The sequence below is a fragment of the Macrobrachium nipponense genome, chromosome 5, assembly GCF_015104395.2.
Source record: "Macrobrachium nipponense isolate FS-2020 chromosome 5, ASM1510439v2, whole genome shotgun sequence".
Lineage (NCBI taxonomy): Eukaryota > Metazoa > Arthropoda > Malacostraca > Decapoda > Palaemonidae > Macrobrachium > Macrobrachium nipponense.
Genome location: NC_061107.1, coordinates 105,114,978 through 105,131,839, shown reverse-complemented (window position 1 = coordinate 105,131,839; position 16,862 = coordinate 105,114,978). Strand labels below are relative to the sequence as shown.

At 38.2% G+C, this 16,862-nt stretch overlaps 1 protein-coding gene across 1 annotated transcript; it reads left to right on the top strand.

The window, feature by feature from the left end:
* Positions 1-4,114: 4,114 nt before the first annotated feature.
* On the top strand, positions 4,115-16,800 carry LOC135215880 (uncharacterized). The gene is made up of 3 exons (XM_064250834.1): positions 4,115-4,234; positions 6,314-6,427; positions 15,979-16,800. Exons 1-3 carry the CDS (start codon positions 4,115-4,117, stop codon positions 16,798-16,800), a joined length of 1,056 nt encoding a protein of 351 aa, XP_064106904.1.
* Positions 16,801-16,862: the final 62 nt, after the last annotated feature.

Genomic DNA, 16,862 nt, shown 5'->3' with positions numbered 1-16,862 from the left:
CCCAGAGTTACTTAAACTAACTTGATATTCATTTAGCCGGTCGGCAATTAGCGCCGCCCGTCGACAACATTAAGCTGAGTCATGGAGGCTTGGTTAAGGATATTTCTCAATGCCAATACTACATCTAAAGCCTCTTCACCCCCATACACGGCACGTAATCTGATTTTGAACTCATCCCATGTAAGCGCCTCTTGGAAAGAAACCCCCCTTAGATAAGCACTTGCGTCTCCTTTAGCAAAGTCTATGAAGCTTTTGGCCTCCTGTAATTGTACTGCTGGGTCTGTGATGCTTTTTGCATTTAAATGAGCGTCTACAGATGAGATCCATGCCTCAACATTTTGAGGCAGGAACCCATTGACCCGACCTTGAAAAGGGACAATCGTGACCTCGCGCTCACGAGAGTCACCACATTGGGGTTGCCAGCCGGAGTAGTTGCCATTTCCACTTTTACTTTTTTCTTATCACTTCTATTCCTTGCGATCCTATCAAAATATCTATAAGAGTACACTCGACCACTACGTAAACGCATATGCAATGTACTGTATAAATGTGTTATAATAATAGGAAAATCCCCCAAAAGATACAAAAATACAGATAATTTGATAAAATATTATACGGAGAATTCCTGCAAGAACGATTAGCAACAACGAGAAGAGAAAAAAAATAATCTGCGGGCGAGAACTCGTAGTTGAAGATTGATTCTGTAATGAAGGAAGATTAAGATGGCAAACAACTCACCCCCAGAATACTGGACGATCGACTCCTGATGAACAACACTTCACTGAGGAAAGAACCTGAATAGATAAAATGGTACTTAGCTCCAGATTATATGGTGAAGGATTGTTGACATGGGATGACGGCCTCAGTTCCTGTCTAAGTCTCGCGTCGGAAGTTGTGATGACGTCACGGTCTTCTCGGTCGCACGATGCATGAAGAAGTCCAAGATTGATGACGTCACAGCCTCCGTCCTTGCATTACTTCCTCTTGCTCTATTCTTTGCGTCCTTGCTCGTGATCGCGCGATGTTTCCTTTGTTTGTTTTTCTTCTTTCTGTTGATGTTCGATGCTGCTCTCGTCGGTGTTGATTCTCGAAGATAAGTGACACAGTCACTCAAACGTCGGTGTTGATGCTTGTATTCTTCTCGATGAAGGACATATCTTCGTCTTCATAAAATGTTGCGTTGATTGAAGATCCCGTTTCCTCTTGTTTAGTTTTGATGTCGAAGGTGGAAGTTTGGTTCTTGTAGACCTTCGGTCGGCTGATATGGGTCTTGTTAATTTTATTCTTCGTCTTTAGCTGCCACCAGTCTAAGTCTCTTCGCTTTTTGCGAAAGACTTTTTTTTTTGTTTTTTTATTTCTCCTTACGACTGTCATTCGTAAGTATTTCTGGTTCCTTCCATCTCCTTGTGATATCTTAGTAGAGTGGTTCTTCTTAACTAAAGGAGAGGATTCAAACAGATAATTGAACGATATAACAACTTTATTCTGTAACTCCATACTAAGAGATGCAGATCGTCGGGAGACCGATATGTTTGAATGCTGGCACGGAACTGCCATTCTAGAGCATCACGTCGATAGCGGAACATTAGCTATCTCAGCGATTCATATAAAAACATACGTAGTCCGCCGGCTCGGAAGTTACAAGTTTCCGGCGTAGTTAACAGGTCAACCGCTTCCCATGGAAGTTGTTGTGCAAAGTTATCATAATATAAAATGCTGACAATGTACAGAGCTAAATCAGGCTACTGCAGACAGCGCATAGCGTAATCTAGATCTGCTTTGGTCACGTAGGATGCCCTCCTAATGCCATGACCTCAGGTCATGGGTTTTTATTTACAGATGCTGTAACATTAATAATGTATTTTTATTACATATATATATATATATATATAATATATATTATATATATATATAGTTACAACATACCAATACATACATACATCCTACAACATAATATATATATATATATAATATATAATATATTATATATATATAGATATATATATATATATATATATATATACATACATACATACATACATACATATCATACATATATATATATATATATATATATATATAGTATATATATATATATATATATACTATATATATATATATTATCCGTGTGTTTGTGTGTATGCAAGTGCAATAACGCAGCATTCCTATAACAGCGCAGATATATAAATATATTTTACTGACAATGAAATCCTGATCCCATCAAGGATTAATCAAAACAAATTCCGAATCTGTGGGATTAGCTTCCAACAAATATAAACAACTTATGACGGGGCATCGGATTTGGATTTAATTGAAACCCCCGAAGGGATGGCATTACTTTTATCAACCAAGTCAGTAGTAGGAATTGTGGCGGTTGCATTTATTGGTTTATCTATTGGTTTTTGTGACCATTTGAGATGGCGGCTTTTGAGCAATTTGTAGCTTAAACCAGTCTTCAATAATGGGGGTTGCAGATCCACAGTGGCGTGGTCAGTATGGTCTTGGCCTACCGAGGTTCGATTTTCGGGCATTCCATTGAGGTGTGAGAGATGTGTATTCTAGTGATAGAAGTTCACTCTCGACGTGGTTCGGAAGTCACGTAATGCCGTTGGTCCCGTTGCTCTATAAGCACTGGTTCCATGCAACATAAAAAAGCACCATACAAACAAACAAACAAAAATGGGGTTTCAAAAGTTGGGTTCTCGCTAGTAGTTCTAAAAGGTTAAATGTAAGTAACTTTAGCTGTTTTTTTTCCTAGTTACTTAGAGAATGTGTTGATTTGGAGAGTAAGAGTGAATTGCCATGAGTTTTATTTCTTAAATGAAAATACTGCACCAAATCCCTTTTCTCAGTTATTGAATTACCGATAAATTCTCTCCTCTCTCTCTCTCTCTCTCTCTCTCTCTCTCTCTCTCTCTCTCTCTCTCTCTCTCTCTCTCTCTCTTTGAGAGAGAGAATATATACTTAACTGATAAATTTAAATGTTCATGATAATTATTTATATTTACTTTAAGGTGCTCTGGCCCTGTCCATCTTACATGCATATTATAAAAGCTTTCTTGATTTACGTAACATAATTTTACATAATACAGTGTAAAAGAAGGAAAAAGCTAGTTCCTGTCCTTAGTGTGTCACAAACTCTCATTTTCCGGGAGATCCTTGAAACGCAGTTGAACGTTCCTCTGACAGACTAACAGATCAAAATTCATCAACACAGAAACTAGGAAGGAGTCGACCGTTTGTCAACAATATAGGACACCCAAACGCCATAACTGCGGAGTGAATCCGAAGAGAATGCAAATATTCGGTAACCAGAATACAAGGGAAAGTTACAAACTGCTGGCAGATGATATGCGTAAGGGGCTTTAAAGGGAACAATGCCGTCAGTGCACCGCATGTGGCGCACTGTAGGCATTACTTAAGGTTCTTTGCAGCGTCCCCTCTGCCCCTAGCTGCAATCCCCTCCATTCCATTTACTATACCTTTGTTCATATTCTCTTTCTTCCTTCTTACTTTCCACCCTTGCCTGATAATTGTTTCATAATGTAATTGCGATGCAATTGCCAGCTTTTCCTCCCGTCACACCTTTCAAACCTTTCGACTGACAATTTCCCGTGGAGCGCTGAATGGCCCCTTAGGTCCCAGCGCTTGGCCTAAGGCGAAAATTCTATATTACGTTCCATTCCATTCTAGTTCATTTTACGTGATTTCCTCTTTGATTATAAGAATGTCCACAGCTCATCAGTTCCTCATTGGACAAGTAGTTTACGTGCTTGCATACCGATGCGGTAGTCCCGGGTTCGATTCCCCGCTCTGCCAACGTGGAACTAGAGGAATTTGTTTCTTGTGATTAGAAATTCATTTCTCGATATAATGTGGTTCGGATCCCACAATAAGCTGTAGGTCCCGTTGCTAGGTAACCTGCAGTTAGTTCCTAGCCACGTAAAAATATCTAATCCTTCGGGCCAGCCCTAGAGGAGCTGTTAAATCAGCTCAGTGGTCTGGTTAAACTAAGATATACTTAACTTATCCACAGCTCATCGCTGGGAGCAGATACAGACGATCAGCATAAGATGAGAGAACTGTTTGGCAGGAAATTGTGAATATATCAACCATGGCCATATTGTTCGCACTGCCAAAATACTGCGGATGCATCGAGAATAGTCTGGAAAACAGAGTTCCGCTTTTCCACCATGTCACTGAAAATGTTGAACGTAGGCCAGTGTTAACAAAGGTTTGTGCTGCGACTAAAATATTCCACAGTGAGTTAGGACCAGAGTCAAATGGCAAGAGGGAGAAATAACAACTAATGCGGAGAAAATGTAAAAGAATATGAAAATGCCTCAGAAATGTAGAAGGCAAACCAATAATATTTGGGAAACAGTTATATCACCTTATAAGAGAGAGAGAGAGAGAGAGAGAGAGAGAGAGAGAGAGAGAGGAGGAGGCCTGGTCTTGTATGTTGAAAAATATTCAATTGCCAACATTAACAGTATTTTGGATTGAAATTGCTTTTCATTCGAGGGAAACAGAAGCAAAGTTACAAAAAAAAAAAAAAAAAAAATTAACAAAATTACAGAGGAAAACATGCCACTGGGAAAACGGTAGATGATATCGAGATAAAAACCTCTTCATTTGAAAGTATAGCCTGCTTCCATGCTTCTGCAAAAGACAAGTCAATCTAAATGTGCTCAAATCACATTTTTGTGACATACGGCACTCCTTCAGTTTTAGACTGTTGGTTATTTAGAGAGCATGAGAATTTATTCACTTTATTGTTTTTTCGTAAATATTTACTGAGGTACCTTTAACTCTGAAGCATATTGGCTGTCTCATTTTGATTAGGATATCTGGCTATTTACCAAGGCAAAATTCGTCACTGACGTCAATCTTGGTTGAAGACCAATACAGAAAACGCTCTCTGGAGTTAATGTTTGTCTAGACAATGTAATTTATTAAGTTTTTCTCTCCCGCCCGCACTTTTTTTTTTTTTTTTTTTTTTTGATGCGCGGGAGAAATTGGGTCTATTTTTAGTTTTCCGTAAAAGACGACTATTGTGCCGGCTTTATTCTGCCCGTCCGCCCTGTTTCTGTCCACCCTCAATAATTAAAAAAAAATACTGAGGCTAGAGGGTTGCAAATTCGTATTTTGATCTTCCCCCGCCCCCCCCACCCCCCCCCCCCCCCCCCCTCTCCAATCATCAAACATACCAAATTGCAGACCTCTATTCTTAGTAGTGTTTATTTTATTTAAGGTTAAAGTTAGCCATAATCGTGTTTCTGGTAACGATAAAGGACAGGCCACCACCGGGCGGTGGTTAAAGTTTTAGGGGCCCCCGACTCATGCAGCATTTTGCCGAGACCATTGAAAGATAGATCGGTGGCCTTGATCAGGTATACGCTGTAGCAGCTGTACAGAAAACTTGATTGCACAGGAGAATTTTTTTCACTTCTTATATAGTAAAAACAAAGATAAATAAAAGTACATTTGGAATTATATATGTGGTCAACTTGGCCTTCAGTGATTTTTTTTTCATATTCACCAGTATCTCTTCCACCTTTTTTACTTTGTATTTAAATATATATTATTCACGAGACTGTCAGAAAATGTTGCAATGTGGGTAGGAAAGAATATTTCTCTCTCTCTCTCTCTCTCTCTCTCTCTCAGTTTGGGAACGCATTTAATGCTAGTTTTACATTCTTGTTCAGGCAATACTATCCCAAATAGAATAGAAATTGAAAGGAATAGGGTCATATGAGAGAGAGAGAGAGAGAGAGAGAGAGAGAGAGAGTGTGTGTGTGTGTGTGTGTACCTGTCTGTCTGTCTGTAATTTAATTCAACCGATATTTTTTTAAAATCTGACCATATTTCATGAATAAATACGAATCAGCGAAGTTCATTGGTTCTACATAAATCACATTAGTCAACTGTTCCAGATATAAAGAAATATTTCATATCTTAACACTTTTAACGGATCCCTTGTTGGAACAAAAACACACGGGATATCGCTTCACGTCGTTACATCATTTGTCATTTCCCGTCTCAAACAACTGTATAAAATCGATGTCGTTCTACAACTCGTGAGTAGCTACATGCTCACAATACCTTTTCTCCCTGAATGCACCTTTCTTTAGCTTTATTGCACCAATTCCCATATTTCACGATCAACACTCCTCATATCTTATGTTTCCAGAAGTGCTTGAGTTCTTTCGATCGCGCAGAGAGAGAGAGAGAGAGAGAGGAAATCAAGACGAGTTGTGCTGTACCTCCGAACTAATCTCGGTATTATGACGTCGTTTGCTTTCTTGCACAGAGTCCGTCCTCCGAGTCAAAGCAGAGCACAATTTCGGAGAGTCGTGCCTGCACCATAGCTCAGGAGATAGAGATAGGATCTTCCCTGAGATCCTGGAAGAGCTCAGCAATTTTCGTGAGCTGCTCTTCTATGTTCCTTGACTCAGGACAATTCGATTAACAATGTTTTGCTTCTGTCTTACTAGATACGTCTGTGTCCAGATACAATATTTTGATTTTCAAGTATAGGAAGGACTTTGGAATTCTAGAAAAGGTTATCTGTGATAGAGAGGCTTATGATGAAAAGCTAAATACAGCTGGAGAAGAAATTCGCCGCGTGTCTGATATGAAATTGGAGTTATGGTACCACTGAAAGATGAGGAAGGTCAATTGTTATAACTTACAACTACCAGTAACTACCAGTATGACACGAAGACAGAGAGAGAGAGAGAGAGAGAGAGAGAGAGAGAGAGAGAGAGAGAGAGAGAGAGAGAGAGAGAGAGAGAGAGAGAGTAAAATGACAAATTATCTCAGCAAATTGAATACAGCATGAAAAACATGGACAATAGCCGGACTTATTGAAAGTGCTCGCGTGCATATATATATATATATATATATATATATATATATATATATATATATATATATATATATATATATATATATGTGTGTGTGTGTGTGTGTGTGTGTGTAATATATATATATATATATATATATATATATATATATATATATATATATATATATATATATATATATATATATATATGTCTGTGTGTGTGTGTGTGTGTGTGTGTGTGTGTGTGTGTGCGCGTGTGTTTGTTGAAGAATGACTTAACAAATTCCGTCGAAATAAACAAGATTATTTCATTATTCTCTTAATTTCGTTGGGAAGTCCAAATGAATGTTAAATGATGACGTTTGTTTTGGGGTAAGATTTAGATCATATATCCAGCCCATTCCCAATGTCCGGATGTTTGTTCTAAAGTTTATATAAACTCAGTTTTGCGATCAGTCCTCCGGTGGATTCATTCCATTTGCAATAGTTCCGTAATTAAATGGCAGCCCGAATGTCTTTTTGATTTCTTTTTGTTGTGGTTCACAATATCAATATATTTGCGAGGTAAACAGTGGAATTTCATTTGCGATCTTGCCTCTTTGATTGCTACAATATCCAATTTGCAATGATCGACCATTATTCCATTCCAGAGGTACACATTGCTGCTGTTTGGTTGCAGCTCTTTCCTGTATATTTCCTTTTGACCTCCAGCCAGGCTTATTTTTCATCTCTCTGTCTAATAATGGCAAATAATCTGATTTCAATAATGATCAATACAGAAAGATAAAAAGCTGTATATATAGTGTAGATGATTAAACAATTTTTTTCTATAGTAGATTCATATCAACCGTGCATTTGATGTCTAGGCCCTTCCCTTACGACGCTCCTGATTGGCTGTTGATAAGCCAATCACAAGGCTGGAAACCCTCAGTCTCTCGAGAGTTCACATAGGCATGATGTATGTTTCACCTCTCCTGGAACATACATCCTGCCTATGTGAAATCTCTCTCGAGAGTGAGTTTCCAGCCCTGTGATTGGCTTATCAACAGCCAGTCAGGAGCATCGTAAGCGACTGGTCTAGACATCAAATGCACGGCTGATGTGAATCTACTATTGTAACATTGTTTGCGTCTGAGGAAAGAATCAATACAACAGTCATTAGGACATTTATAAGCTAGCTGTTGTATGTTGAATGATACGCTGCAGAAAAGTTTCACAACATTAGCCAATTCTTACACCTACAAAGAGAGCTTATTAGCAGCACTACGAACTCACTAATGCACATTACTCCATTGGACCTCTCACACTCACTATCCAGCGCTTTGTAAGTCTTTCTCGGCCCTCCCTCTCAGCACGTTAGATATATAAGTGCTCATATCAGGAGTCTATCGTCCCTCATTCTTTCCTCATTATCAGACCATTAAAAAGAAAAAAACCACCGACAATAAAAAATAATAGAATATATAAATAAATAAAATGTCTCTTCCCCCGGTAGGGGGGTAGTGCCGTCAGTGCACCTCATTCGGTGCAATGTAGGCATTACTTAAGGTTCTTTGCAGCGTTCCTTCGGCCCCTAGCTGCAACTACTTTCATTCCTTTTACTGTACCTCCATTCATATTCTCTTTCTTCCATCTTACTGTCCACCCTCTCCTAATAATTGTTTTATAGTGCAACTGCGAGGTTTTCCTCCTTATCACCTTTCAAACCTTTTACTGCCAATTTCTTTGTGTTTCAGCGCTGAATGGCCTTAATTGCCCCAGTGCTTGGCATAATGCCAAAAAAATAAATAAATAAAATGTCTCTTCCATTTCTCCACATTTCACTCTTCCGTTTTCCTTGATTCCGTTAGCCATCATAAACTTAATTTTTTCTTTTATTGCACTTTCATAATTTTTACTAGTTAGTTTTCCATAAAAAAAAAACTATTGTGCCGTCTTTGTCTGTTCGTCCGCACTTTTTCTGTCCGTACTTTTTCACTCCGTACTTTTTTTGTCCTCCCTCAGATCTTAAAAACTACTGAGGCTAGAGGGCTGCAAATTGGTATGTTGATCATCCTCCCTCCAATCATCAAACATACCAAATTGTAGCCCTCTAGCCTCAGTAGTTTTTTGTTTTATTTAAGGTTAATGTTAGGTATAATCGTGCTTCTGGCAACGATATATGACAGGCCACCACCGGGCCGTGGTTACAGTTTCACGGGCTGCGGCTCATACAGCCGAGACCACCGAAAGATAGATCTATGCTTGGCGGCCTCGATTATACGTTTTAGCGGCTGTACAGAAACTCTATTGCGACGAAGATATTTCAGAGCAATTTGTTTTTAATGACTATTTTCTCCGTTTTTTTCTCTTTGTTTTTTTTTTACGTTCCTTAATCTGTACTCTATCATCTGCAAAAGTAACCATTGTGCACTCCATTCACGACTCATTTCGTTATTCCACGAGATTTTAGTACTTTTCTCTGAACTCTTGCAAGACTTAATCCATTCACAAATTAAACAGCTATGGTGAACGTAACACATCTTTGTATCAGCCACACTTAATTCATAATCTTGTCACTCACCTGTACTTGGTGTTACACGTTCTTTGTATCCATTCGCCTTGTCCTTTATCACACTTACCTTTCCAAATGGAATTATTCTTATTATTATATCTCGTTATCAGTACATTTTTCTTTTCTATCTTAGTCATCCTATTCGACCGGGTGGTTTTTATAGTGTGGGGATCCGGGTTGTGTCAAGCCTCCTAAGTAGTCCATCACTTCTCGCTATGCACGCTGTTTCTAGGAGCACGCTCTCCTGCATGAGTCCTGGAGCTACTTCGGCATTAATTTTTCCAGGTTCCTTTCAGGGATCTAAGGATCGTGCTTAGTGATCCTGTGATTATGGGTAAAATTTCCATAGGCATATACATTATTATTATTATTATTATTATTATTATTATTATTATTATTATTATTATTATTATTATTATTATTATTCATTGAAATTCATAATAGCTTAAGTCACAAAAATTATGAATAACCCACAGTGGTGTAAATGTATATATATATATATATATATATATATATATATATATATATATATATATATATATATATATATATATATATATATATATAATATATATATATATATATAAAGGTAAAAGTCATGGAGAACAGATAAACAACGGAGTATCTACTAGATCTTTCGACTCAACGTCCTTTACTTAGTAGACGAACTGACTTACATGAGAAATTGAGAGTACAGGAAAGGTCATATAAGTGACAGATAGGGATTATAAGGAGATTTGTACCTAGAATCTAACACACCTGGAGAATGAGTAACCTTTCCAAACAAGCATAAACATGGGTACAATTTAAGAACAAAAAGATTAAGTCCATCTGCTCAGACACAGGGACAAGACAATTAAATTTATTGTACAGGGCAGTAGCTGACCACATTCAGATCTTTGGTAAACAAAAACTTATTCGCAAAAACATACTAAAGATACATATACAAAGAAAAAATCTCTAAGGCAGCTAAATTGTATTTAAGTCTATAATTATATCTTTGAGGTCATTCTTAAACGTTACAATTACAAGGGTCTAAATGAAACAGGCCACGATTAATATTGAAATTACAATGGGAAATAAGTTGTATTTATGGCAGATTCTAAAAGATTTCGTGATAAGACATCTTATATCTTGCAATTACTGACTACCAATCCAATTTATCAGGTGGTTGCTCTCGCTTAAATGAATGAATATTGCATTTGATGTTTGGCCAGTTTTGACAGAATATTTATGCTCTTTTAATCTTACTTCTAAGCCCTTGCTCGACTGTCCGAGATAAAAGGAGAGGCAGTCCATACATGGAATTTTATATATTATGTTGTTGCTTTCCTTGGGGCCATTTTTTTATTAACATTCCTTTTAGTGTGTTACTATTGGAAAAAACAAGGTTAACCTTAAAGGACGTTGAGTCGAAAGATCTTGCAGACACTCCGTTGTTAATCTTTCCTTCTTGGCTTAGACCTTTATTTATGGATTTATCACGTTCTAAACTTTCGTGATTCAGTTATACATACATATATACATACATACATACACACACACACACACAACACACACACACACACACACACACACACATATATATATATATATATATATATATATATATATATAATATATATATATATATATATATATATGTATATATAGTAGGCAGGAGAAGGTTGCAGGAACATATACACTTCCAGTACATATTTTTATTGCCAACGCGTTTCTTGACCTAGGTCACATCATCAGGACATTTAATATAAAAAAGGAGAAAAACATTCAGAGCACATAATTAAAAGAATTATACGAAATATATATAAGAACACTTAAAAGGGAAACTAAGTTAAACCTAAATACTCGGCGTCTCCTCAAGGTCAGGGCCGATTCTCATATGGGCGTGAGCTATCGGACGGCTGCAGATTGTCTAATCCCGAACTTTCCAATGTAAGATCCCACGCTAGAGGTTGCAATACATCAATAAAATACGACAGTTTCAAATAAATTGGCCAAGCCAAGGAACCTGGAGAACTGCTTCTTTTGAAAAGCTTAAACAAAAATTATTGAACGTACGCTAAATTGCCAATCAATTTGGATTGTTGGTCTATATTTGTCCGCCTTCTTTTCTGTTCTTAATTTGTTTTAGTGTGTTTTCCTCTTCCACTTTGAGATGTGCGCCTTTTTGGTCTTTCTTTTAATTCGTTTTTTAGTTATTTTTTGTGGACTTCAGTCTTTGTAAAGGTCATTTTGAGTTTTGTTGGTTTTCAATGTGTAAATGTACTTGAGTGTCATCCAGTATTTAAGTTTAACTTAGTTCCCATTTTAATTGTCCTTATATTTTGTAGAATTCTTTTAATTATAAGCCCTGAATACTCCTTTTTTATAGAGATGTCCTGATGATGTGATCATGGGTCAAGAAACGCGTTGGCAATAAAAATATGTACTAGAAGTTAAAATGTGTTCCGCCCTTCTCCTGCCTACTAGAGTGCCCTATGATGTATGGATTATGTATGTATGTATGCATATATATATATATATATATATATATATATATATATATATATATATATATATGTGTGTGTGTGTGTGTGTGTGTATAAACACACATATACATATTATATACATGCACATACATAATATGTACTAAGAAAAACTTGCGAGAACCTGCTCAACTGGGAAGGAGGATCGACCAGTTTCTCGAAAGCTTTCGTTTGTATACAAATTTCTAATATACTTATTTTACATTGACACCACTGTGGGTTTAGTATATGCCATTATTATTATTATTATTATTATTATTATTATTATTATTATTAATTAGTAGTAGTAGTAGTAGTAGTAGTATAGTAGTAGTAGTAGTAGTAGTAGCAAGTACTTAACCGTACTTGGACGACAACTGAAAGTTGTAAATCTACTACAAAAACTGAAGAGTTAAGAGACGTATAAAAATAAAAATGCTGTAATAGCGTTCAAACAATGCCGCCGTTATGTTAGCTGTCTCCATTGCAGCTATTGTTTTCCAATAAGCTATTACAAAACGACGAGTTCTTGGTATCTGCAAAATCAAGTGTCGCGCCTGTTTGTCTGTCTGTTGTCCGAAATGACTGTGTCCGTTTATGACAAAACTATATTTCTATTTCGTGACTGTAAACTTGGGAATATATACCTAATTGCTTATGTGGCATTTCTATTTTTTTTATTCCTTATTGTAATAACCTTTAGGTAGTTGTAATGATTATCAGGAACTAAAATCAGCATTAATATCCATGGTATGCTTCTAATTCTCGCCAAAGGAAATAGTTTAAAGAAAATGAAAAAAATTTTCTCCTCCTGTGTATATAGTTTATTTGTGAACTGTCAGTTAAGTACACACCCACTTACTTTGGGTGAGAGATAAAAAAAAAGTTGTTATCATATTAAAAGATTTAAACGCTGCTACAAAGAAATTCAGCAATACATATACTATAGAGCGAAAATTTTCTAGCGATAGAGTATTTAGTAATAATATAATAATAATAATAATAATAATAATAATAATAATAATAATAATAATAATAATATGATAATAATAATAATAATGTACATACTATTTATAGATAATTATATATCCATTTACCTATCTACTTACATATCTCTCTCTCTCTCTCTCTCTCTCTGTATATATTTATATATATATATATATATATATATATATATATATACTATATATATATATAAATATATATATATATATTCATACATATATATACATACACATTTTAGTAATATATATGTATATATGCACATATATATACCTAATATATTTCGTTTCCTTTATTGGTATATTGCAATAACATAATCTAGAGCTTATATTGTTAATTCCTACAGATGTATGAAGCACGTCATTAAATCAAAATTTTCAGGGCCATTATACTAAAACTTAGTGATTCCGACAGCATTAATTATCCCGAAATGTTTTATATTACAATGCTTGACACATATGATCGTGATAATTTTGCATTATGGGAAAACTTCTGGATATTGCCGGTAAAAGCAATTAATTTCACAAGCTATTTTATGTCCCACTTTCTTCTTCTTCTTTTTTTGTGTTCATTTTATTGTTTTCCAATCGTCGAATCCCTATTTCAGTCTTCTGTGCAGAATATCCAATCTCTATTCGAGGAAAAATCTGACATTTTTGTTTCATGGGCAGGAAAACAATTATTCCTCGCCAAAGGGCCATGGCCTCAATAAGATTGACACGTCGGTCAAAGGGACGAGGGAAATGACTTACATAGGTCTTAGAGCACCTGCACTTACAGGAAAATCATGAAACCCCGTCTGCATGTTTCCAATTCATTCAAGTTTTAGACCTACAAAATTACGTAAAAGAAATTTCATGAACTAAAAATGAGATAATGGCAGTTTTTTATTATCATTATTAAACGTAAAAGCTTAAGATAAGATAGGGTTTCCCAGTTCATCATTTGGCTACTGTGGGTGGTAGCTGATAATCATTTCATAAGCCAATAGCATTAATAATAATAATAATAATATATAATAATAATAATAATAATAATAAATAATAATAATAATAATAATAATGATAGTATATTTATACTTATTATTATTATTATTATTATATTATTATTATTATTATTATTATTATTATTATTATTTTTTATTTATTTATTTTTTGCTCTATCACAGTCCTCCAATTCGACTGGGTGGTATTTATAGTGTGGGGTTCCGGGTTGCATCCTGCCTCCTTAGGAGTCCATCACTTTTCTTACTATGTGCGCCGTTTCTAGGATCACACTCTTCTGCATGAGTCCTGGAGCTACTTCAGCGTCTAGTTTTTCTAGATTCCTTTTCAGGGATCTTGGGATCGGGCCTAGTGCTCCTATGATTATGGGTACGATTTCCACTGGCATATCCCATATCCTTCTTATTTCTATTTTCAGATCTTGATACTTATCCATTTTTTCCTCTCTTTCTCTTCAAGTCTGGTGTCCATGGTATTGCGACATCAATGAGTGATACTTTCTTCTTGACTTAGTCATCAATGTCACGTCTGGTCTATTTGCACATATCACCCTATCCTTTCTCATACCACAGTCCAGAGGATCTTTGCCTGCTCGTTTTCTATCACTCCTTCAGGTTGGTGCTCGTACCACTTACTACTGCAAGGTAGCTGATGTTTCTTGCACAGGCTCCAGTGGAGGGCTTTTGCCACTGAATCATGCCTCTTTTTGTACTGGTTCTGTGCAAGTGCCGGGCATTCGCTTGCTATGTGGTTTATGGTTTCATTTTTCGTATTGCACTTCCTACATATGGGAGAGATGTTATTTCCGCCTATCGTTCTTTGAACATATCTGGTTCTTAGGGCCTGATCTTGTGCCGCTGTTAATAATTCCTTCAGTTTCCTTCTTTAGCTCTCCCCTCTGTAACCATTGCCATGTGTCATCGCTGGCTAGTTCTTTAGTCTGTTTCGATGTATTGTCCGTGCATTGGTTTGTTGTGCCAGTCCTCTGTTGTCTGTCATTCTCCTGTCTCTGTTTATTTCTGGTTCTTCGTCTACTTTTATTAGTCCTTCTTCCCATGCACTCTTTAGCCACTCGTCTTCACTGGTTTTCAGATATTGCCCCAGTGCTCTGCTCTCGATGTTGACGCAGTCCTCTATGCTAAGTAGTCCTCTCCTCCTTTTCTTGTTCGTGTTTCTAAAGTCTGTCCGTGTTTGCTCTTGGGTGTAGTGCATTGTGTACTGTCATATGTTTCCTGGTTTTCTGATCTATGCTGCGGAGTTCTGCCTTCGTTCATTACACTATTCCTGTGCTGTATCTGATTACTGGCACTGCCCATGTGTTTATGGCTTTTATCATATTTCGGCGTTGAGTTTTGACTTGAGTATAGCCTTCATCTCTTGGTGTTTTTTATCCCCTCCTTCCATTATTCCCAGGTATTTGTATCCTGTCTCATCTATGTTTGATGTTGCTACCATCTGGTAGCTTTATCCCTTCAGTTCTCGTTACTTTGACTTTTTGTATGTTGACTAAGGCGCATTTTTCTATTCCAAACTCCATCCTGATGTCCCCAGATACAATCCTTACCAGTTCTGGATTAAGGTATCTATTTCCTTGATGCTCTGTTAAGTATTCTACCACGAGAAAATTAAGCTTTCTTAATCAAAAGTATGAATATTTTCGCCATACAGTTTATATATATATATATATATATATATATATATATATATATATATATTATATGTATGTATATATATATATATATATATATATATATATATATATATATCAACAAATCACTGTACACGTGTGATGATCATATTTGCATACAGCCAAGAGAAGGGTGTGAAAAGAAATGACTGTGTACACATGAATAATAGTGATCATGGTATTAACTGAACAGACTCCAAGGAAATTATGTTTTGCAAAGATTTAGTGAAAAGAAATTTTATATAATCCTGTATAATTAATAAGACTGTTGACGAAATTTTAACGAAGGGTATTTTAAAACAAGTAGGTTATTAAGCATTAGATATGTTCGATAGTCCCAATCTGCCTCCCCACCGTCACCCGCGCCCCGGCAGCCCAACCCACCTACCACTGTCCCAGCGCCAAGGCGGCCCAACCCTCCTCCCTACGACCCTTGCGTCCCAGCTGCTCAACCCTCTTCCCCCCGTCCCTGCGCCCCGGCACCCCAACCCTCCTACCCACCGTCCCTGCGCCCTGGCGGCCCAACCCTACTCCCCACCGTCCCCGTGCCCCCAGCAGCCCAACCCACCTCCTCACCCTCCCCGCGCCCTGGCAGCCCAACCCACCACCCCACCGTCCCCGCACCCCGGTGGCCCAAACCGCCCCCGGTTCCCGGCCGCCCAACCGACCTGCCCCACCGTCCCCGCTCACCGGCGACCCAACCCGCCTTCCCACCGTCCCAGCGCCCGAGTGGCCCAACCCTACCCCACCATACCCGAGCCCCAGCAGCCCAACCCGCCTACCCACTGTCCCAGTTCCAAGACGGCCCAACCCTCACCACCGTCCCTGTGCCCCAGCGGTCCAACCCTACTCCCCACTGCCCCTGCGCCCCGGCGGCCCAACCCTCCTCCCCACCGTCCCCGTGCCCTGGCGGCCCAACCCTACTCCCCACCATCCCCGCGCCCCGGTGGCCCAACCCTCCTCCCCACCGTCCCTGCACCCCGGCAGCTCAGCGCTACTCCCCCACTGTCCCTGCACCCCGGCGGCCCAACCCACCTCCCCACCATCCCCACGCCACCCTGCAGCCTAACCCACGTCCCTACCGTCATTGCGCCCCAGTGGCCCAACCCGCCTTCCCACTGTCCCCGTGCCCTGGCGGCCCAACCTTCATCCCCACCGACCCTGCGCCCCATCTGCCCAACCCTCCTCCCCACTGATCCTGTGCCCCGGCTGCCCAACCCTCCTCCCCACCAACCCCACGCCCTGACTGCCCAACCCT

What these genes read in the sequence shown, in the direction of transcription:
- LOC135215880 (XM_064250834.1), top strand. Translation starts at nt 4,115, where the DNA reads ATGGCCATATTGTTCGCACTGCCAAAATACTGCGGATGCATCGAGAAT. An exon ending in GTAGGCCAGTGTTAACAAAG is followed by an intron (nt 4,235 to 6,313) that starts GTTTGTGCTGCG and finishes TTTCTTGCACAG; the next exon opens with AGTCCGTCCTCCGAGTCAAA. An exon ending in GGAAGAGCTCAGCAATTTTC is followed by an intron (nt 6,428 to 15,978) that starts GTGAGCTGCTCT and finishes GCGCCCCGGCAG; the next exon opens with CCCAACCCACCTACCACTGT.